General features: G+C 38.0%; 1 protein-coding gene across 3 annotated transcripts; it reads left to right on the forward strand.

Moving 5' to 3' along the window:
• Nucleotides 1–492: 492 nt before the first annotated feature.
• CCDC124 (coiled-coil domain containing 124) lies at nt 493–19,130 on the forward strand. 3 transcript variants are annotated; one of them, XM_075206818.1, is made up of 5 exons: nt 493–595; nt 1,172–1,337; nt 14,474–14,648; nt 14,728–14,848; nt 16,520–19,130. In XM_075206818.1, the coding sequence occupies exons 2-5, from the start codon at nt 1,179–1,181 to the stop codon at nt 16,719–16,721; spliced, it is 657 nt and encodes a 218-aa protein (XP_075062919.1). In that variant the 5' UTR covers nt 493–595; nt 1,172–1,178; the 3' UTR covers nt 16,722–19,130. The 3 variants fall into 3 exon arrangements, with proteins under 3 accessions (XP_075062919.1, XP_075062935.1, XP_075062927.1); XM_075206834.1 differs by lacking the exon at nt 493–595 and adding an exon at nt 607–789; XM_075206826.1 differs by lacking the exon at nt 493–595 and adding an exon at nt 812–1,083.
• The last annotated feature ends 5,339 nt before the right edge of the window (nt 19,131–24,469 follow it).

Genomic DNA, 24,469 nt, shown 5'->3' on the forward strand with positions numbered 1-24,469 from the left:
ACTTATTCAAAATGATAAAATGTGGTGCTATCTGTGCCCAATGGATTTTATGCCGAAACCGATTGTGGACAGGCTAAATGCCACTGCAATTAGTGTAAATGTAATTCTAAATCAGTGACCTTGATTTAATCATTTAAAAATAAAGCAAAATCAGCTAACTTCAGCCTCATCACTAATTAGTTGTATTATTTGTTATGGCGTTCTTCTTTACTAATGTGTCTACGGTAAAACATCACGGGACCAACATAATAAAAAAAAAAATGGACATCATCATAATATTGTGTGAGAATCGTAGACCTCAACCAACTCTGAGGTACAGCCATAAAATGCCATGAAAGCGCTGGGACAGAGGACACATGTGCGAGCGCACGGTGAGGACGCGACGTTTTTATACTCGCGCGGCAGCGTGCACGTTGTGGAGGCGCCTTTCTTGTACTCGCGCGCGGGGGGGCGCGCACGGTGAGGCCGCGCCTTTCTTGTACTCGCTTGGGGGCGCGCATTGCTCTGTGACACCGGAAGGAAAGCCGTACCCTGGCGCTGATGGTGATATCATTACGCGACCTGCAGTGGGGGCGGAAGCGGTGAAGAATCCCAGGTGTGTGACAGCAGACCGGGGATTGAGAGATGTTATGCGGTTGGCAGGGGGTGATGAGCAGTCACGATACGAGGCATTCTGTTACAGCAGAATAAGGCTTGGATAGTTGTGACACCTCTCCTATTGTCTGGCGGGTGAAAGTGTTCTGCTGTATATCCGTGCCGGGAAGATGTCACTGAGCCATATTGGTCTGAGTGGGTAACACTGTCACGTAAAGCACCTCTCAATAGGCGGGTCAGAGAGGAGAATATAGTTTTAGCTTCACTTCTTCTGGCCTCCACATTTTTCTCAACATAGATTTGGAGCTGCACATTCCAAGGTGTAGTATGTAATTGGCTTAAGGCAGTATAACAATTTTCATAGACCTCCATTATGCGTCCTGTTTGGAAATCAAACCCCACTGATTTGGTTATTGGACTTGTTGGATTTGGAACAGTATAAAGTGATATAAGGGTAGTATGTACTAAAGAGAGATGGTGAAATCTGCAGTAAGTTGTTAAAATTAATAATTGTACCTGACTTCTTTTTTTTTTTTTGTGTTATTTCTTCTGACTCTCAATTTAATGCCGTTTCCAGCTAAGGGATGCCCAAAAAGTTTCAGAGTGAAAATACCAAGTCTGCTGCTGCCCGTGCCAGAAAGGCTGAGGCAAAGGCTGTGGCTGATGCAAAACGTCAGCAAGCTCTAGAGGATGCATTTTGGCAGGATGACGACAAGCATGTTATACGCAAAGAGCAGAGAAAGGTATGAGCGTATTGATAAAAATGAGTCCTGACATCCTTTTTGTGTGTGCTTCTGTAATAATTATCCATTTTTGTTCCTTGTTTATATAGAGTTAGTAATTTATTGGTTATTCCATTTATCTGTTCATACAAAACTAGCTGCACAGTCAGACAAAATAAATCTATGGTGGTCCCTCTCTTGTGATCTCCTCTGTATGTTGCAGATCTCTCCTTTTGCTTGTACTTGGTGAACTTCAAGCATCCAATCACAAACTGGCAGTTATTACAGATCTTGTACTAGTTTCCTTTTCTTGCGTGGCTTGTCAAAAGTACTTTTGAAGCTCTCTAGCAGAGGTCTCCAGCACCTGTTCAGGGGACCATCTTCATCACACAAATGGTGGGGTTTCTAGGTAGCAACACCCACTGGTTTACTAGTCATGCAGAAGAAGATGGAGATGGAAAATAGTTCCGTTTTGTAACTTCGCTTGAGACAGTTTCTAGTTATATTTGTAAAGTGATGTTGTTTGAAAGTAATTAAGTCTAAATTTTTGTGTTCCTAGAATTAGTAGCCTTACTAAGCATAAATGCGCGCTAAAGAAAGCAACACACTGCAATATTTCAGCCCACACACCAAATGGCCCTATTTGTGTCCTTTTTGGACGCACAAAGGATTTCCTAACTTTGGAGATCTGTTCTTAAGGGATCATTTTTGTGTTCTAATGATACCACACAGTGCAATTTTACAACCTGTCTGGGCAGAACAATCACTTGATGGTTGTTTGGAAGCCCAGAAATGGCAATATCAGTTAATTTCAGTTGGGGGAAAAAAATGGAATTGGCATTTCACGTGTGGGAAAAGCCGCAGAAACCTTTTTAAATTGGCAGCAAAAAAAAAAAAAATCCCACTTTTTTTTTATGGGGATGGCATGTCTCATCTGTTCATTGGCCAAAATGGACTTGTCTACTGGATAAGAAAAGGGTTTAATTGAAAAGTTGGTGGCTTTTAAATAAGTGTTCAAAAATATAATAAGCTTCTTCCCCCAGCAATACATCCAGGAGAAATTACCCTATTGTTAAACTCCCAAAATGTTAAATAGCTCCCATTCCCTTTGTAAGTGCTCCTCAACAAAATGGCTCAGACGCAGGCGGAAGACTATGCTGGAGAAAGTAAAACCCTACCACTCAACTTGCATGCTAAGTCAACCAAGCTGAGTCCCTTGATCACCCCAGCTTTCCTTGTCGACCCTTCTACTGCTTCTAAATGTTCGCAAGATGAAGGGTGGGTTAGCGGAATGTATATAGCACTGCTCATATACACTGTATAATGTATCTGTGCTGCAATATTGTCCTTCTCCTAGGCAGATGGGTGTGGTGGAAACTTATTCTATTTTAGAACACTTACATAAAAATGTCAACTTTTGGTAAATAAAACCTCATGCTCCCTCCTGGTCACAGCCTTTAAATTGGGAAAATCATTGCTAGAATCTCCCATCTTAGACTCTGGATCATTTTGGTTGGAATGCATTGAGAACTATTTTTCTGCACAAAAAATTCTTGTCTATTGAATTAGGTTCTTTAAATAAAAAGACATGCCTGATGTGAAACACATATTTGTAGTGAATGGTTTTGCTGTGTGGTATTGCCCTAAAGGCATTCATATTATTTCTGACTGTAAATAACATGCAAGATGAAATGTTAAACTGTTAGCTATGAAGTTGCATAGGTTTCCTATTCAGGTTTTGGAAATTAAACCCCCAGACATTCAATTTATCATATGCATCACCATGTTTGGTGACAGGTTTTAAGTAGACTCCTGAAAAAGCAAACAAACCCCCAGTTCATCAGGAGAGGGAAACGTAGCCTATACTAATCTTGTACTAAGTATCAATCTGACTTCCCTGTCAGCCCCCTGCTCCATAACGGAGGTTTTTACTGGTGGACACAGAGCAGGGAAACAGCTGGGTATGCTTAGCACGCTAGCTGAGCTCTTTAGCATGCTCCCTATGTTGATTAGCATAATAATTAAATGAGCAATGGAGCCACTCCCAGATAAACTGGTGTTAGAGAAGGTGTAACATGCTATTAAAAGTCTGTAGTTAATTGGAGAGCGCCTGCCAGATATGACAGGTACTTTTTAAGTTAAAAACAAAAGATACTGCTCTATGATCCACATTTAGGCATTGCAGTCTTAGTATGTGTTTTGTATATTCTGCTTCTGTTCTGTGCAGTGGATGAAAATCAAGACACTTATGGATTTTTTTCCCCATAAAAAATATTGTGTATTGTTAGTTATCCAAGTAAGCATTGCATGTACTTGGTCATAATGATTCTTATCCATAGGTATTGAGAGGCTTCTGACACTTTTCCTAGAAATGTCTGTGTGACAGAGTCCTGAGTTAGAAACAAAGTGCAACAGGTTCACATTTTTCATTGTATATTTCAAAAGATCCTGTTAGACCCCTGACAACCTGCACTCAAATGTTGGTCTCAAATGATTTTATGAAGTTGGGTTTTCTGTAATTTCTGTTTTTTTCTTGCGTTTATGGAGGAAAGTCCACATACAGAGCCAAAATACAATCCTTTCCTTTTGTGGAACAAGAATTGCTTTAACATTAACATGTTGATTACTTTTTTAAAGCGCTACCTCCATAAGGTTGGCTTATGTTTATTCAACAGCAATATCTTGTTTTCTTTTTCATCTTCATCTTTTTACATGTTTGCAATTATAAATGCACTTGAAACAATATTTTAGACAATTTATAAGTATTAGTACATTAAATTCTACCTATCTCCCCTTCCCACCACCCTCAACTCCTCCATATGTGCACTACTATATCTGGGAAGCTTTATGTAGTTTAGGAATTTTTAGTGCATGCATTCACAACTTACAATATAGTCTGGCTCTAAAGTAATACATGAAATGACACAGGCCAGTGAGGTGAAGAATCTACTCGTTTGCTTATGGGACCCTGACTTGTCTAAACAATGGTGTTATTTAGTATAAGTTCCACATAAAAAAAAACAAAAAAAAAACAAAACTATATGCTTGGAATTATGTATCAAGGTTACTTTACCCAGCAGCACTTGAGTCTCACTCCAAAGGTGAAGGGATGCAGAACCACTCTCCAGATTGTCTCCTATCCACCCTTGCTCTCCCTTTCCTGATGCGTAAAAACAAACTAACCTTTTTTAAATCTCATTAGGGTAGGGGTTCCAAGTATAAGTAGTTGCCTATTAATCTACCCTTGATGTTGTGCTGTTCGTTGTTTATTAGGTCATAACCGCTACTTGAATTTTTGTTAAAATAGTAATCCATAGATTGCTACATAAATGTATGTGGTATATGACAATGAACATTTCTTTATCTGGCGTTTGCAACAAGTATTTGTAAAAACAAATGAAAACTGTTTTAACATTGCATGGCCAGAATGACATTACACCTCCCTAGGGTGTTGTTTTATAAAAGTGGCGTAGTGTAGAAAAAGGTCTTTAAATTAAGTTCAAATACTACTTCTTGATGCAAAAAAAAACCAACAATTTTTAATTACGTTCCTTACATTTATAGTGATTACTAATGAAATTGCTGTTTACAATTCCTGATATAGTTTACATACTGTCAAATGATAACCACTGACTTAAACTATAAATAAGTCTTAATATGTTACTTAAAACTGTTACCTAACTTCACTTGTGTGATGCACACAGAGCCAACAGAAAGAGTTACTTTAGATTGCACTTATATTTTTGCGTGAAGAGAAGGGCTTTAAGCTATCGTGTATTCAAGTGCTAACAGGTGAAAAATGAGAAACTCGGACTAGAGTTTCTCAGCTAAAAGATTTGTCATTTAAATACATGGGTATAGATTGTATTTATATGATTCGTTAGAAGTATAATATGATATGTAGGCAGAAGCATGGCGACACATATAACCTTTGAAACCGCCAGGCACCCACCAACTAGTTTTGTGAAAGACTCTTTATAAAGCTATAACAGCAGGATCAGAAATGAAGCTTGGTGTACCATTACTAATTTATTTAAGTAGGTTTTTTTTGTCATTATTCCAGTATGTTGTTCTTTATGCCTTTTATGACCATGGATATTTACATCGGTCCAAATTTCACGGTAGTGCTAAATGGAAAATAATAGGGCTTTCTCTTTGTAGCACAATGAAATAAATAACCTTTTCGCTGTAAAAGCATCATTTTTTTAAAATTCTTATTAAAGTTACTTTTACCCAGTTAGTGCAAACCTAGAAATATACCAACAATCATGTTGTCTAGTTCATCTGTGTACAGAGTTACCAAGTATGTGTATGGTATGACCGTTTTATATGGCCTAGAAATACAGTTCCAGATCAAACAGTTTTTCATCTAAAAATATCAGGGCTTTTTTTTTTTTTTTTTTTGTGCATTTTATTACTTCTATTTCATAATGGAGCTTGTCACAACTCTTAACTATTGTCAGTGTAATCTGTAAAAGCCATTGTTCTTTCCAAGTTGCACTGTATTTATAATTTCAGTTAAGCGGGAGCAATGAAACAGATCACTTTTACATTACCAAGGTCTGTCCTTCCCTGGTGTAAATTACTAATTATGTCACAAAGACGACATGGGATTTCCTGCACCAAGAGTAGAAGCATAGTTCACATAGAACGTAACTTATGATTGCTGGCAACCTGCTTTCAAAATGAACACTGACTACTTCACTGTAACGTTTTGTTGTCGTTAGCAGCTGAGTTCTGGTTATGACGGCACAAACAGCATTGTGTTGTCCTGCTCTAGTGAAAACCAGACCTAGAGTAATTACAAAGATTAATGTGACTCTCTGTCGGGGTGGGAATTCAAAGGTGTAGTGCAGGACCAGAGAAACAAACAAAAGAAAACATGAAATGTAATAAAACTTTGTGCCAGGTAGGTTCATAAAAACAAATGGAGGAGAGTACAAATATCGTTCTTCAAGGAAATGGCAGTTGTTATATACACTGTATACTTAGAAAATGCATATAAGAAATATGTACAATCCCTATTAGAGGAGGATGAAAATACTGCATTGGTGAAAGGGGGGGAGAAAAGAGAGGAACAGGCTAAATACTGAAATGGTGTCTACGTTGAAGTAGACAAGGAAACTGTAGACTGCCTAAATAATGAAGTTTGCTGTGGGGCATTGGCTGGTCCCATAATGGGCTACCTTGGGCTGGGTCACTGGGCCACCTGCTTATTTTCCTTTAAAATGTTTCTAATAGACTGCTGAGCCGGTTCTCGCTCACAGGCTAAAACTTGCCAGTCCTTGTCTAGAGTAACTTAAAAATTGAAAGGGGTGACCTACACTAGAGGGGAAAGATACATGTATTCACTACTGTACTGGTCTGGTTACCAGTGAAAGTACCTCATGCATCAGTCCTAGGTCCTGTTTTGTTTAGTGTATTCATTCATAATATTACTTGTGGCCTACAAAGGGGAAGGTGTTTCTTTTTGAAGAATATACATATACTTTTAACTGAGCTGATACACATGCATAGTGATGAGATAAAATTAGGAATGGAGTGCGTCCCATCTTTAACAATTTATTTTTTAAGCATGTGTCCGGTAGTCCCTTTACTTGGCTGTCCTGTAGATCATTATCTGAGTTCTATAGACACATTGCTTGCAGATCTCAGCATGTCATGTAAAGGGAGAAGGAGGAAGGGGGGAGTTGTACATACTTGATTGCCATGATAGACACAGATAATGATTTGTAGAAGGACTTTTAAATATTTTTTATGAGTTCTATAGACACATGCTCGCAGGAGTGGCTTGGTATAAACTTACACAGATTTTGGGGTACTTTTAATAAATTCACACACATTAGGGGGTACTTATCTTTCAGAGGGCTTGTGATAAACATTTACCATCACCCATTGTGAAACCTCTGCATTACAGCACATGCTCACTTTTGCTCATTAAAGAACTCCACCTGGAACTAATATTCTATTGTAACTCCAACTAACATAACTGATCTTTGTCCGGCACCCCCAGTCAATTATGAGCTACTCACATGAGGCATATGATCACCATTAGTCTCCTGCTGTAGCAGAATACATTTTGAATTTCAGGGTTTTGCAATATAATTTTAGTTCTGGCGTGAGTTTTAATTTGAGATTTGGGGGTATATTTAACTGCAGGTTTTAAAAAGAGGAGATGTTGCCTATAGCAACCAGTCTTCTAGCTGTAATTTAGTACATTCTACAAAATGATAGCTAGAATATCATTGGTTGCTATAGGCAAAATCTCCACTTTTTCAAACATGCAATTTAGTAAATATACCCCTTTGAGTTTGTCATGATTAATTACAAATCCTGTTACTCATCTTTATAGGGTTTGATGTCACCATTTTCAAAACTACTGCAGTCTATATAGAGTAATCTAAATTGACTCCAAGAGATTCCTACAACCATTATGAAAAAGATGTAGAATTGGCAATACATTAGTTTTTGCAAAAAGTTAAAATGGGACATTTTATAATATAATGTTAATACAAGGTAAATAGTAGAAATTGAGCTGACTTAATCCATTCTTTAATGTACTTTTAGCACATACCAGTACAGCTATGATTGTTACTGTAGTCTTGTTTTTTGGAACCAAATAATAGTTAAGAAAATGTAGGACATTTTTGTAGCTTAATTTTTATTTTTTTTTCTTTAAAGTTTAACTGGGACACAATCACATGCTGTAGGGTACAGTACCATTGCAGCAGACAAATTGGTGTATTGTTTAGTCAAACTTGGTTTTTTAAGCCTTTCAGGGCTGAGGGCTAAGCTAATGGACAAGCACTGTAACAGCATGTTCTCTGGTCATTCAGAAGTAGACAGCCAGAGAGAGGTTTTGTCTTCTAGAGCCCTCAGGATCCTCCACTTACATTCCCCACTACAATACTATGTACATTAGAAACCGCTCAACATTTTACAATATACCCCACCCTGCCAAAACTGACATTATATTTTGTCTGGAGAAAAACCTTTTATTTCTAGTTTTTGTTGTGGATAATTTAAGACATTTTGAAAGAGGATGTTGCCTGTGGCTAAAAGTAGGTCACTGATTTTATCAGTATTTTGTTTATTTGCTTATTTTAAATAGGCAGTCCACTTTTAGTTTATTTCTGCTTCCTACATACAGCTCTAGAAAATTGTTCTTCACACTCTCGGCCTGATTCAAATCGGAACACAACTTGCACAAAACTTGTGCATATGTCATCTTCTTTTCAAAGCCACATCTTTCGTAAAATATATTATGATGTGAATATGGTAGTAAATTACGTATGTCATGTAATTTCGCTGTAGGCATAGTTATGAATGTTTTTTGTTGCGCAACAACATTTTAAAGAAAAAATGACTTATGAATTTACAACTAATTTGCATCAGAATGCACCTATGTGCATTTCCTTAATTATCCTCATTAGTCATAAAACACTGCTGCCTCCTGACAGTTAACTAATATTAACCCTTTCAATGCATTACCTAATTTTCACTATTCCATGAAACAATTACCCCTTCATCACAGCCTTTACTATGAAATTTGTTATATTCATGAAATGCAAATGTGTAATGAGACAAACATACCATTTTTTCGTTTGAACGTATACATTTTATAGAGAAAACAAAAATAAAACATTATGGTTATTTTTCAAAATTGTTTAATGTTTTTTCTTTAATTTGATCAAAAAAAAATAAATATATTTTTGTGGGTTTTTTTTTTTTTAAATAGGCAGTGGTGTTGGTTCTTCAGCTGAGAAAAAGTATGCTTGGTTTTTTGCTAATGACACTGATGTGTGAATGATCCACCTACCTCTTTAACATAGAATGCAGTCCTTGTTAAAAACAAAATGGCACAATAGGCATCCCAGCTCCAATAGTCTTAAATAGTGTTGTCGGGTGTACAGGTAAATTAGCAATCATCCTATTAGATAGTGATGACCAAACATAACATTGCCTCTCACAATCATCCTTCATTTGCATCTGCCCTGTAGCCGGTGCAAACGATATGACGGAAAACAAGTGTACTATTGAAAAGACAGGAATTGAATCTGCTGCATCTGCGTTGGAACACTCCTCTTGTACCTGGGCTGCATTAGTCCCACCTCTCCCCTCCCCTCTCCACCTCTCAAGTTGTAGGTCGTTTAATTTGCGTTCAGGCGTGAATTGCATGCAATTGCACTTATTGGCATAATGTCTGTTGGGGCATGAAGAGTTTGAAGTCGCAGAAGATATGCTACGCAAACAGACGGAGGGAGGAATTAATATGTTTTCTAAATCTTCACTGGGGTCTCTTCTTTCCACTTTCTCATTCTACAGGCAATCAATAATTTGGCTGGAGGATGAGCCCCAACTATAGTTCCTGAAAGGCGAATCAGGGTGGTCTTATCACTTGGGAATCATTGGCTTGAATAAAAATAAACAAACTACTAATGGAAATCTGTGGGCTAGCAGAATCTTTTTTTTTTTTTTTTCTTTTTTAGTTGGACCACTCTGTTTATACAATAACACGTACCCTCAATATATTGTTTATATGGTAAACATTGTTGCCAATGGTTTACTTTTTATTTAGTGAACTTGTACAATATGTTCTTATGCCTGGGTAAATTACATTCAGCATTGAACATTGATTACCACATTACCTGTGTCATCGCTTCCATTGTCGTCTTTCGGAGTGTAACGTTTATTAAACACTTGATCAGACAACTATAGAGCAGGCATCAATAATGCAAAGGACACATCATTAAGTGTTCATAGCAATGTGATACCAGGATACAGAGGGAAGTTTTATAACTTTAGCTCCACCAGACAGCAAAGGGCCCTAAAGACAGTAAACCTGTTCAATGGTTATTAACTTATAATCTATTTTAAGTAATTTATTTTCTCCAGTGTTTGTATGAAGTCTTATTTAGGATCAGAAGTTATTTAGTCTTTAATAAACCTATTCAGTAAAAGTTGGGTACACACTACAGAAAATCATCAGCAACCGCAGCTATTTACATAGGGCCACTAATTCCGCAGTGATGACTGCAAATGCAATTTCTGTAACAATTTTACCAATGACTGAAAGTTTCTATGGGCATGCAAATTCATGTGTACACATCTACACAATTTTCCTTAAGATCTTTGCTCTTCATCTCTCATAACCATCTCCTGAAAATATTGTGACTCTGTACACTCTATAGAGATCTGCCTCACTGCTGGTCGTGAGTGCATACACACTTCCACATTTGCCCGGCATCGTTGATAGTGATTTTAGTCTGTTTATAAAATCAAATGCAATGTGCTTTGGTACGATATAACATGATCGTGAGCATACACACTAATAATGCATTATTGGACCAAACAGATGTTTATCATGTGATTGGCACGATAATCGGTTTAAATGCCTGTAGTGTGTACTCAGCTTAAGTTGTTTTTTGGCTACTGATTTTCTATCACATGGTTTAAAGCAGGCCTGAAACTACAAGTCCCAGCATGCCCTTCCAGCTATCAACAGGTTGTCTACTGGAAAAGCATGCTGGGGCTTGTAGTTTCACAACACCTGGAGGGCCGCAGGTTGGACAAGGCTGGTTTAAAGAGTTCCGTTGTAGCCGTCTACATATACGCTAGAATGCTGCTGGGTTTTTTTTGGGTTTTTTTAGGGATGTGGGGGGGTCGTGTGGTTTTTTTTTTTTTTTTTAACTTTGCACATAGTACGTGAGTGTTCCAGCAGTGACAGTGCTGTCTGCAGACTTTGTGTTTGTGTCTCATCTCCAAACGAATAGTAGCATAGATACCATTTGTCCGAATTGCAAAGCCACATGATATTAGCGTTTATGCGCTTCATTGTAATGTGATAAATGTAACTTAACTCTGTAATTGAGGAGGCATTTTTTTCCTGTTTATACCAGACTTGCGGTCAATAAGGGCTAATCCAAAACCGCTGGAGAAATGGAATGACCTATAGATACATTTATTTCCCCATCTGGCCGGGCCCTACACTCAAACATGAATTCAGTCAGAATTTTAGCATAATTTTGCCTAATTTACTATGCCATTTACAAATGGGTCAAATCTTGGCTGCACACAGCTTTCCAAGACAAGTAATCCTAAAGCAGTAGCACCAGTTATTAAACTCCAAAGGAATCACCTGAAGCTAGCAGGATGAGGAAGGAATTTACAATAAGAATTTGATTGTGAACTCCTATGTATTTTATTACAAAAATAGGCTACATAATCAAAACTGGGGTGCAATAAGACTTTTTGATAACCTATTACAGATGTCTACCATTGCAAATAGGAGGTAAAATGCAGGTTTTTGCTGCACAACCCCTTTTAGCATTTGTCATTCTATGTCCACAACAGTATCACACATCTCTTGGCAGCAAGCCTGGCTACAAAACCATTGTATTCTGAAAGGATTATCACACTTTAGATTAGATTGGCACCAGTTTGTGAGGAGAAATAGGGGTTAGGGTGAAGAAAAGGCAAATGGTAGAACTGTACTAATTAGTGAGCTCTGCAAGTAGACATACTAGTACCATCATTGAAACTAGGTATAGTCCTGTAACATGAATACTTTTAAACATTGATGACATAATATCCCTGTTGGGCATACAAAGGCACAATAAAAAATAGAGGGTAAAAACACTATTAAGATTCGAAAATAAAAAGACTGTAATTTATAGTGTAACGGCATGTGGTGAGCACTAAATTAACATTAATATGCAGGTGTCAAGTATCAATCTTTTTATATTTCACTCTTGCAGTTTAATGCAAAAAAAAATGTACATTTTTGTCTAAACTACAAATTGATGCCAACTTTCATAGACTGAACTTGTTTGTGTATTGAAGAAAACAATCAGCAGTCAAAAGTACTTGTTTAAGCCTTGATGTGCCAGGCCCAAGAACTCCTTTCCAGTTTCCAGCCACACTAATATCCCGCTTGGATGGGTTTCCTTGGCATCTGCCGACAGTGAGAATGACATCTGGTCTTTCTAAAACTGCTTTTGTCTGCACTCTTTCCTCTTCCTCTCACACAAATGTTAAATGCTACAGATGTAGAAAAGGGGTGTTTCCCAAAGCAACTAATAAAGTTTACTTTCATTTTCTTAACCATTGTAGAAAAACAACCTAATTGGTTTCAGTAGGCAACGCCCACTTTTCTGCTCTATTACTTGTGCAACATTTTAAAAACTTCAAGGCTGAGGGGTATATTTACTAATCTGCGGGTTTGAAAAAGCAGAGATGTTGCCTATAGCAAGCAATCAGATTATAGCTGTCATTTTGTAGAGTGCACTAAATAAATGAAAGCTAGAATCTGGTTACTATAAGCAACATCTCCACTTTTCCAAACCCGCAGTTTAGTCTAGCCCGGAGTCTATTTTGGCACATTTTTGGGTTGATCACATTTCAACATCAATATACAAAATTGCGGTTTTGCAAAAAAAAAAATATCCTAAATGGCCAAAAGTGTTGTTTTAATTGGAATTCCATGATTGTGAACTAAAAGCAAATTGTGTGTATCCCACCAAGAAATGCTTTGTCGTTTTGGACCCCTAAAGTAACTTTTCCTCCTGAAAAGGTAGTTTAGGGGTCCAAATTTTGTGGTGATTCCTTAATAAACACCCGTGATACTTCAAATAAAATGGAATAAGTAAGCCATGATTAGTAATTAGTTTTAATACATTTAAAAATCAATATTTTGGAAACTAATAGTCAGTCACGATATTTGGCAGAACTAGTTTTTTTTGTCCATCCTCAACTAAAAAATTTTTTGTTAATCTGAGATGGGTGGTGGACACACCTAGTTGAACTGGCGTGGAATCGTACTAAGGGTCAACTAATCGCTGTGAGAGGAATGGGAAAGACCTTGGAAAAATGGCTATAGTAGCCCCCGCTACTATTGGAGAAAAGCACACTTGGCAGTCCCTTCCTGGGTTTCGCTCTGGTCATTGTGTTGAAGGTGTTAAATGTGGTGGAAAGGAGGCAAAATCTTGCAGCTTGACCTCTTATATAGGCTATGTATTTAAGCAATTCATTTTCTGTATGTTCCATGAAAACGTTTGCTATTCCAAATTTATTTTATTTCTTTGAGTTGTTTCTTAAGGCCAGGTGAAAACACTCCTTGCAGTGGCTCATAAGCAGAAAGTACTTGGAAAATCGCTAGTGTGACAGCAATGTGCAGATGACATTAATATTGCAGCTGACACCAGCAGATATTTGCAGTGGTTTATTGACCTATAAAATATAGGGTTGGTACCAGCCTTAAGTGATTTACCAGTCGGTTATCCCTGTGCAACAAAAGGTTTAGCCTTTATTTGATTACTTTTAAAAGTCTTATAAGGAGGCAAGTAAGAGTAGTTTTTCAGCCAGTCATTATATGAACACTGTTACAGTTGTCTTATTTAGGTAAATATAAGTAAATAACTTAGAGAGCATCTGCCTCTAAAAGGACCAATGTTGACATTTTTTAAAAGTTAAAGTACCCCCACATTCCACATCTATCTCTAGGACAGTCCCCTAATGGGATATGATCATAATCGTCAACATTTATATAGAGCCAGTAAATTACGTAGCACTTTACAATTGGGAACGAACAGTAATAAAATGATACTGAGTAATACATACAGACACCGAGGTAAGCGGGCCCTGCTCGCAAGCTTACAATCTATGGAGGATATGATATAGGAGGAAAAGCTGAAGCTATAGTCCTTTTGAGCTGCTGTGACATCACCAATCCAGTCCCTTTGTCGACATGCACCAATCCAGGTTATAGTCAGCACCTTGGAGTCTAAAATGACTTGTAATAGAAAATAGTAATTTGCATTCAGTTACATAGCAAATGTCAATATAAAGTTCTGTAATAGTGTGTGAATTTATATCTGTAGCTTTCATATGAGGCAATTTAACATCCCATACAATAATCTTTATGTACATACAGTTGTTATAATAGAGTATTAACATATAAACCTATTATAGAAAGACCTATGTTCTCTGATTATGGACATCAGATTTTCAGTTATTCATACATTTGCTTTAATAATTTAATTTGTATAGAACTAGTAAGTTTAGGGAAAGGATGCTTTTTTTTCTTATTTTAGTATTTATTTATTTTTAATTTATTTTTTTTTTGCTTTAATAAAATGTTTTGTTTTTATTTTTGTTAGGAGGAAAAGGAAAAACGTCGGCTGGAGCAGCTAGAAAGAAAGAAGGAAAGCCTTCGCTTGCTAGAAGAAGAGGGTGCCAGACTTAAGAGTAAACAGGCAGCAAAATCTGCAGCACCCACTAAGGTGACACGGGCTCAGATAGAAGAAACCCTTCACAAAGAGGAGGAACAGAAAGGTAGGAATGATTTATTGAGGGCACATCTGTTCTACTTGCCATGCAAAGCGGATGAAAGTAACTAGTATCTTCTTTCTAGGACCTGTTGAAAAGCCCATGACGCACCTAGAAATGCCGCTGGAAGAAAATATAAACCGTCGCATGTTGGAAGAAGGGGAGGTTGAAGCACGTTCTGTAGAAGATGCCATAGCTGCGCTAAGGTTGGTAGTACATACTCTTTAAATGTGGTGGTTTTTTTTTCATCTTTGAAATTGGAAAACATATGGGCTTTCTGAGAACAGGCTAAGCAAGAGAATTTCTACTGGCATTTCTGGGGTCTTTTTAATACAGTTGGAAGATGATGGTACATATAGGCCTGAGAGTCCTATTTCTACCACATTTACCAGAATACTTAATAATGATACAATTAATCTTAAATGGAATTATCTGCCTTGTTTTAAAGCTATGTACGTATTATGTCTGCAAAATGTGGGGGTTTAGCTTTCTATTCTTTTGAATTCATGTTTTTTTGTGTCATACCATAATTTATAGGATTAAGAAAGAAAACCATATAGTGTTATAACATTTAAACTTTAATGTCAAAAAGGCAAAGTTTACAAAGTATGCTGACCACTATCATATACATGAGGTAGACTGTTATAGATTGAATTAAATATCAGTGCAAAATAGTTTGCACCTGGGAAAGATGATTTAATTTATGTGAAATATGGACTAGCGACCAAAATACCAACAAAAACCATATGTTATTAAAATTAATTTGCCCTGCAAAAAGAAAATCAAAAGAAACTCAATTTTGTCCCCACGGTACCTTGTTAGCTTAAAGATTTCCTTTTGTAGTTTTATTTTAAGTTATGTAGTGTAATCAATAAAAAACAAAAAGAGACCCCAACATTTCCCAATAATAGTACTTTGGCGAGGATCCTAGCACTCACTCACAACACGGAATCTGCAAAATCTTTGTACTAAAATGTACAGGTTTGTCCTTGGGCCTTATAACTGTGACCGATAAATTGAATATATTAAGCTGCTAATAACATACAGATACAAACTATACTCTGGAGAACTAGCAACATTTCTTGGTAAATATCTGGGGATGCAAAGTGCGATCACTGAGTGAAAGTAGCTATGGGAGCAATCCTCAAAAAGTGTGTTTTTATTTTTTTTTTACTAATTATGCTGGTTTCCCACATTTATTAATCATAAAATAAAAATATTTTATTCCCAGATGCTACCAAAAGAAAATTCTATCTGTCCATAATCTACTATTCACATAGGTACATTAAGAACTACACATAAGTTTGGAATATTTAAAACATGAACATTTGTCTGATCATGGAGGGGAGAAAACACTTGGGGGTATGTTTACTAAATGGCAGTATTGAAAAAAGTGGAGATGTTTTGCCTATAGCAACCAATCACATTCCAGTTGTCATTTATTTAGTACATTCTACAAAATGATAGCTAGAATCTCATTGGTTGCTATAGGCAACATCTCCACTTTTTCAAACCCGCAGTTAGTGAATACACCTCTTGAATTGCTTACGGTATGGTGAACAGTTACATACATGTATAATAATATCCCATTTTTCTGGGTTTCTTAGGCTTCATATTTCTGTAAAATTTTGATTTCCCACTGTTTGAAAGCAAGCATAAATTAAAACAGTTTTGTTTTCCTTTCTAAACATATTTCTATTTGTGTAGAATGTGGTATTTGAGTGACTGTTCTTTTATATACGCACCACTGCTATTAATACATATGGCCGCTTCAGTAGGAAGTCGTTTCTGCCATATATTCAATTACTTTTATTTATTATTTTTCCAGACTAGTCACTAAGTGTATTATGATCACTAATTCCTCTTTTTGCCCTTAGTGTTGGCAAAGAGCTTGACCGCCACCCTGAACGACGAGTAAAAGCTGCCTTTATAGCCTTTGAGGAATTAAATCTGCCACGGCTGAAGCAAGAGAATCCCAATATGAGGTTGTCCCAGCTTAAACAACTTTTAAAGAAGGAATGGATGAAGTCTCCTGAGAATCCCATGAACCAGCGGCATGCCACCTACAATGCTCCCTAACCAGCTACAGCTTGGACTTGAGATGCTTTCACCCTTGTTCAAACTGCTCCAGGGGGAGAGGATCAATAACTGGACACTCCTCTCAGGGAAACTAGGAGTAGGATATGCGAGATGTTCATTGGGTGGAAGACCTTTGGGTTAGGTATCTGTTATTCAGGTTAATGTAACACACTTTGGGAAAGGAGCTTTTAAAAAGAAACAAATTAAAAATTGTTTGTGCCAAGTAGATGACCGATGAGGGGAAAAAAACATGGAAAATGATATTGGACAAGCTAAAATGAGTTTGTGTTTAATGTGATTTGGAAATGGCCAACATATTAGTTTTTCATACCAGGCTGTCTCTGGTATCAGAGGAGGTAAAAAAAACCTCCAAATTGGTGAAGTTATTTACAAGACATGGTTGACAACTGATTTTTCAATAAATTTGATGGTCAAAACAGTTATTTAATAGCACAGGTACACTGGTTGCTGTTTTGAGAACTGTAGTTCAGTAGTTGGTATTGTTTCCATCTTTTTGCAGCATTAATAACCTCATCCCATCTGACTTTCCTCTTAGAAGCAATAGAAGTGTGAAGAAACTGCTGCTTTTTGCCTTTTGTCAAATAGCTACAGTGTTTAAACCTTTGCAGACATATACCTATATTGGCATCCTAATACACTTCCGGGGCCGCTTGGGCATCTCTCTAATCTTAAAAAGGGCTGCGCATTATCCTTAATCTCTGTAACAAGTTAAAACAATAATTTAATCAAAGAAAAAGACACAGTTATACATCAGCAGCAAGTGTTACATGTTATAATAAACACATCTGATGATAAAGTGGGAGGAGCTGGGGCTGCCTATTGCCCATCATTGACTTAGATGGTATGTTCAAGGTGCACTTTTTGTTAATTTAATTAACTGTTCTATTTTATTTCCTTTTTTACTTATCTTTAGCAACCGCCTGTGTTTCCCATTAGAAGTAATGGAGGACTGGGATGTACAAGTACTAATTTATGGTATATTTATTTACAGTGCCCAAGGCACTAGATACAGCCCTGAGCTGGTTTCCCCTTTCCCTGCACCACTCCCCCCCCCCCCCCCCCCCCCCAACCCACACACACTCCATTCTCTCACAACTTATTGTGGGTATATGCAAAAATAACTGCGCTGAGGGGGGCACATGAGGTAAGAGAAGGCCAGAAATGAGAAAATATGGCTGAAAAGTATAGTGTAATGAAAATGACCTCACAATACTAGGCTTATTTGCTCGGTACAGAAAATGGACAGGGATTACACATACATTGACCTGTACAAATAGAACCAGAGGGAAAAATGTGAAGTTAGCATGCCATTAAAATGGATGTATACTACACTATAAATGTGGTTTATTTGATGCTGTGCTATAACCTCACCTCACTGATCTGTTTCACAACACATCCACCTCTGAAATTGCTAACTACTTCAGATAAGTTTCCCTTGTCCCTGTTCCTCAGTTCAAACTGACCTTGTTTTATGGAAATGGATAAAGCTGAAAATTGTAATAAGTTGCAGGTTGCTCCCCATACACTTATTCAGGCGTGGCCAACCTGTGGCTCTCCAGATGTAGTGAAACTACTAATAACCCCAGCATACTTTGCCAGTGGATAGCCAGACGAGGTACTTGTAGTTTTACAACCGCTGGAGAGCCACAGGTTGGCCAAGCTCTGTACTAGAGTCTGTCGATAGTTTTCGTGGTTCTACATTCTAACTAAAAGGAAGAGCAGAACAACCCACTTGAATTTTAGTATAACTTGCTTTTAGGAAAAAAAAAATACATATGTTTTATGCTGTTGCTCGATTGAAAAGGACTGGAAAAGCTGTAATACTCTGCTGTGAGCTGCAACCTTTCTTCAGAAAATATGAACTCCTGAAATGCAATCCAGCTTCAGGTAATGAGAAATATTAAAGTAGCTTAAAATTAGTGGCATATTTAATATATGTAATTATATCTGCATATATCATTTTCTTGACTGTTTATTCAAACTGTAGTTGCATATATCCTTGTTATAAAAAGTAGTTAATAAATGTTATTGAAACTATTAAGTTGCTCTTTAAGCAGAATTTAAATGTTCTCATTTAAATAAAACGCCATTTTAGGGTAGCTTTTACAGACTTTCCAGTTCTATTTTTAAAATTCTAGGCAGTTTTATGAGTGTAATTTTTGTTTTGACATTTAAACCACACCCATGTTTGCTCATTTCCTTGTGATATGGAGTTATTGGTGCTAAGTGGGAGATAATAACTCTAGTGTAAGTCTAGTGACCCTCTTAGAAGCCCAGCATATGTAATGTTTTGTTAAAATAGTGGCATCTGTAGGTTGACTTGATTTTCTTAGATGAAAATTTCACAAAGGCCATCATAAAAATAAAGTATGCATTTTATTCATGTAATTGGCAACGTTTGATTGTACATGGATTTGTATATAGCCTGTTGCAGAAATCACTTCTATTGTAAATTAAGCTATTCTCACTTGTACTTTTTGGGAGATCGAGAGGAGTTACTTAGACACTCAGTCCTCAGAATTAAGGTGGCTATGAGCTCATAGGTTTGGTTCATGAGACCGATCTTTTGTCAATCTGAAAGCTACCACAGATCATGCATAAGCCATGGTATTCTTTCCAAATAGATTGTGTAGTACTACCTAATAAACTTAATCATATCAATAATCAAATCCCAAATGCCAATTTCCTATTATATGCGTTTAGAAGAATATACTGAAAGAGGGTTACCTGTCTTTTTTTTTTTTTTTTTTTGTCTTGTACAAGCCCTTCAGAGATGTTTAGTGCTCATTCTGAGCTGCATTCAATTATTTGCTATATTTAATGATCAGAGCTGCAGAGCTGCAGCCCAGTGCAGGGAATAAACAAGTGATGTCACTGAGGGGAGAGTAATTTATACCAAATTTTAATACATGTTATGTTGTATGTATATGGGCTACCCTCCTGTTGATTCTCACTGTCAAATGGATGGCTCAACGTGATTTAACCCCTGCACGTGACACGAAAAATGGTGGGCAATTGTTAGTTGCAGGAGGTGATGTGAGAGAAAAGCTGATGGGGTGACATGTGGAAATAAAACTGATAAGCATAGGAGATGGTATGTGAGAAAAGCTGGTGAGCACATCAGGTGCCATGAGAGAAAAAGCTGAGGAATATATGGGGTGACAAGTGAGAAAATGTGTTGGGCATAAACGGTAACGTGAGACAAAAGCTGGTGGGCATGTGGGGTGACATGAGGGAAAAGCTGGTGGGTGGGTTGCATGTGATCGAAAAGCTGGTGTGCAGGGGAGTATGTATGAGGGGAAAAAAACCATTATCTTGAAATGGAGGGTACTAGCTTTAGAGGAAACCTTAGGAAAAATTAATTCACCAAAACTGTAGAGGATAGCCCATCTATTTTTCACTAGTTTTCTTATTCCCTAATAATCATGTTTGTTTAAATTGGTCTGAGTGGTTCTTATTGCTGTCAAATTTTATGACCTCCCTCCTCCGCCCTCTGACACGCTGTGCCCCCCCCCCCTCCTCCGCCCTCTGACACGCTGTGCCCCCCCCTCCTCCGCCCTCTGACACGCTGTGCCCCCCCCTCCTCCGCCCTCTGACACGCTGTTAGGATTTCAGAATATACAGTCACCTGACTACCACATGTGCCTCCTGTCCCCTTTAATCACACCTAACAACATTGCCACTTGGAAAAAAGGGACATTATGTGCATGTGACAATGAAATGGTTAGGTCGACAAACTGGAGGCATGCCTAGTACTTCTGAAATACCAAACTATACGCCAAATCCCCTCCCCTCAAAATAGTCCTACAATGCTGCATGCACCAGTGGCAGCTTGGTGAGTGGTAGCGCACCAAGGTGATGAGACAAAAGTCCTCGCTGTGAGGATGGTGGTACACCCTCATTACATTGGGACTGTCCCATCTAAAATGAGACAGTTGGGAGGTATGCTTGTAATAATTACCCCAGCAGGGTATCGTTATAGTTTTCCACAGTGGGGCCGATTTACTGACCCAGTTGACTATGTTTAGGTTCTTCGATATCCACGATTATGAGCACCTCTGTTATGTGATAAACATAGCAGAGACACTCCAGTAGCAGTGGCTAAGGAACCCCACAGTCAGTTGCCATGGCAAAAGTACAAATGGGTGTGGTCAATTGATGTGCTAGGCACACAGGTTTTGTGTCTAAATCCAACTCTGCCTTTTAAAAGTTCTGTTAATTTTAGTAGTTTTATTATGGTGGGCAGCACTGTGGCTTGGTGGTTAGCACTTCTGCCTGACAGTACTGGTGTCATGAGTTCGATTCCCATCCATGGCCTTATCTGTGTGGAGTTTGTATGTTCTCCCCTTGTTTGCATAGGTTTCCTCCGGGTGCTCCGGTTTCCTCCCACACTCCAAAAACATACTAGTAAGTTAATTGGCTGCTATTAAAGAGCCCTTAGTCACTCTCAGTCTGTGTGTGTGTGTATGTTAGCAGATTTAGATTGTAAGCGCAAATGGGGCAAGGACTGATGTGAATGAGTTCTCTGTACAGCGCTGTGGAATTAGTAGCGCTATATAAATAGGTGATGATGATCTCTAATTAGAATGTCTAATTGAACAGAAAACTATACAGAGTGTATCGTATCAGCTGTCAAAAGGTTAAAATTGTGCATATTCTGGCTTTCTCTAAAGTGCACTCTACTGCAGTGCTATGTGTGGCTGAGATGTCTGGCTCTGAAAGGGGCTGATGGGGGAGAGAGGGCTGATGAACAACAATTCTCTGGAGCTTAACTAGTAATTAACCTTTAAACTGCAGATAAATGGGGCATTTCAATATCTCAGCAGCTGTTATAGAGAATTAATTAGTTTACCGCATCATACTGGCACTGCAAGGAAATAGGGATTGGGGAGTACGAATAAAATGTTGTGTGGCTTGAAATCTGGTATCCTGGCAAAAACCTGGGCACAACGATACTGCTAACCCTGTGACCTTCAGCAGGTGCACAGCTAAACAGTCTTCTCTACCATTTCAACGATTTAATCTTCATTTAGTTTCTGAAGAGTCTCTAGTCTTCCATTATTTGCTGCATCGTGCTTCTAGTTATGTTAAATGTTTTTGGATTTTGTATTACTCCACATTTCACCTTCTTATGCCTCTGTGCTCTTTTCTCATCTACTATCTTCATCACTAATTCTCCCCCATATTCCTCTGACTGCCCCTTCATGTCTCTCTTTAGACTGTGATTGCTTGCCACCTTTAACCCTTTCATTTTTTTATTTTATTTTTACCCTCAATCTCAATGCTCATTTGTTTCATGTTAGGGGTGTGAGGGTTAATTATTTTTACAAAGCTTTATTGACAAAACACCTGACAGACTGGCACACACGTCAGTAGAGGGAAGATGGCCAATCTCCATGGCAACCGTGGAGCCTGTGTGCAGTCTTTGATGTGGAAAAAAAAAAGGGAAGCTAAGGGAGGAAGGTGGGGAGAGGGGATTCCCTGAGTCTGCGGGGGAGGAAAGGGAACTGCGCCATCATTAACCTCATCACTGCTTTCTCCTCACTTTAATGCTTTATTTTACCCCCTAAATCCTATTTACCACATTTACTTTCCATGTCTTAATATTTTACTCTCCCTACCATGTCATTCAACATGGTAGGGAGCTATGCTTTCATGTACATATCTTACATGTCTCTCTACCTATCCCTTCATCTCTCTTCAGCCTTTATTTTTCTTCTACCAGTTTTAGTTACTGTCATGTTTCTCTTTGTACCTTTCTCATCTCCCTCTTTCACCATATCTTTCCTGCGCTCATTGAATTGCTGCTGCTTATCTACTCTCCTCTGATCCTCTCTCTCCCTGTCTGAACCCCTCCCCCACCCACTCCCCATCTTTTCCCACTTATCACCACATCTATATGTCTCCCCCAGCCACTGTTTACTCCTTTCTCTCTCTCTCCCTCCCCACCCCTCTAGATTGCATGCTTCACTTCACTCTGCTCTCCTCCCCTCAGGCTGCCACTCTGAAACAACTTACATTTGCTTCACAAGTGTGTATTCTTGTCACTCGGAGACTGTCATGTGCAGTATTACCTTTTCATTCACTTCTCATGCATTGTAACTCTGCTCTCCCTACACAAATAGAACTTGAGGCATTCACATTCTACTGTGAAATACATTAGTACCAATTTATGACCTCTATCTAATATAATGCTGCGTCTGCAGTCAACGTGCATGCTCTCTGCACAAGGTCGTAATAAGATTGCAGCAGATTGCATCCACTGTGAAAGCAGAATGGTTAACACTTTAACATTTTCCTTGAAGTCCTTTGAAAAATGTGTCCCTGAAGACAATAGGAAATGCTTCTTGCAATAGTGCCAGTACCTGTACCCTAGTGTTGTACCTCTATGTCAACACTAACTCAAATAATAAGATCCTGTGTTCCAAAAGGTCATTTCTGTAGAAAATCAGTCAGAGTACCTCAATTTTATTTCTTATACCAATGATGATATTTCATTTCTTTAAATCTCCACCCCACACTTTTACCATTTCCTTATTAAATCTGCATGCAATTGGACTTTACAGACTTGATTCATAATGTTGTACATACTTTCTGCATACTGGAGAGAATAGGAGGTAATTCTGGTCATTTACAAACCTGCAATATTTGTGCAAATACACCAAATTATCTGCCTAGCACCTAGCAAGGAGTACACACACATTTCAGTAAAACTGCATCTGGAAAAGTACACTTTAAGATCCATTTGGAAATGCATTAAGTAGGAAAAGTAAAAACATTATTTGGAGTCTACTATATGTTTTGGACCAGCCCCTTCATTCATTTTAACTTTTACTTCTAAAATTCTGCTTAATCGAATCTTATTCCTATCTTAAATTAATCCTGAGGATTAGGAGATATCTGGAATAATATGAACGCTACTCTCCTCATTCCTGTTGACCTGGTCATTTTTTTAGACAGGCATTGTGTTGTGCACTGAAAACACTCTGCTTTGAGAGCATGCAGGATGTCAGGTGGTGCATTGATTCCCAGGAACAACCGATCCCCAGGGATTTAAGTTTTTGATTGAATTTTCCGATAATATTTACATTACATTGCAAAATATACCAGCCTGTACAAAGTGTGCCTAGAAGGTGCAAATAGCTTCCCATTTAAAGTATAGGCCAAACAAATATATTCACCACACTCAAGAATGCACAAAAGTCAAGTCTTTTAGTGGAAAGGTCAGCCATACAGGGAACGCCCTAGTAATAACGCATTATCCACCCCTTCAATTTAATTTAAATATCTTGTACCGCAAAACAAAATGTTATTTGTGCATGTGGACCTAACCATAGGTGTGCACAATTTGCATTCAGCAACAAACACTATGGGGGGAATTCAGTTGGCCGCATTACTCGTGAAAGTAACGCGGCCTGTGAACTATTACCATTACTATGGTAATAGTGTGGGCCTTATTACCGTTAGAATGGTAATTTCAACACTGATTTCTGCTCGCAGCTATGAGAGCTGCAAGCAGAAATCTGCGTTAACATCGCACTAACGGTAATACTGCACGGCCCGTGTTACTTTCACGAGTAACGTGGCCAATTGAATTCCCCCCATTTATGTCATACAATTTATGTAATTAGATAAGCAAATAGATTGGAAACCTAGACCTTGTATCAAGACTGTATTTAAAGTTTCAACATCGTGAGCTTAATATTCATGTCTTACTGCCCCCAGAT

This window comes from Mixophyes fleayi, chromosome 1, assembly GCF_038048845.1.
Source record: "Mixophyes fleayi isolate aMixFle1 chromosome 1, aMixFle1.hap1, whole genome shotgun sequence".
In the NCBI taxonomy this organism is placed as follows: Eukaryota; Metazoa; Chordata; class Amphibia; order Anura; family Limnodynastidae; genus Mixophyes; species Mixophyes fleayi.

Coding starts and splice junctions, on each gene's coding strand:
- CCDC124 (XM_075206818.1), top strand. CDS start 1,179: ATGCCCAAAAAGTTTCAGAGTGAAAATACCAAGTCTGCTGCTGCCCGT. Junction 1,338..14,473: donor TACGCAAAGAGCAGAGAAAG/GTATGAGCGTAT, acceptor TATTTTTGTTAG/GAGGAAAAGGAAAAACGTCG. Junction 14,649..14,727: donor CAAAGAGGAGGAACAGAAAG/GTAGGAATGATT, acceptor TCTTCTTTCTAG/GACCTGTTGAAAAGCCCATG.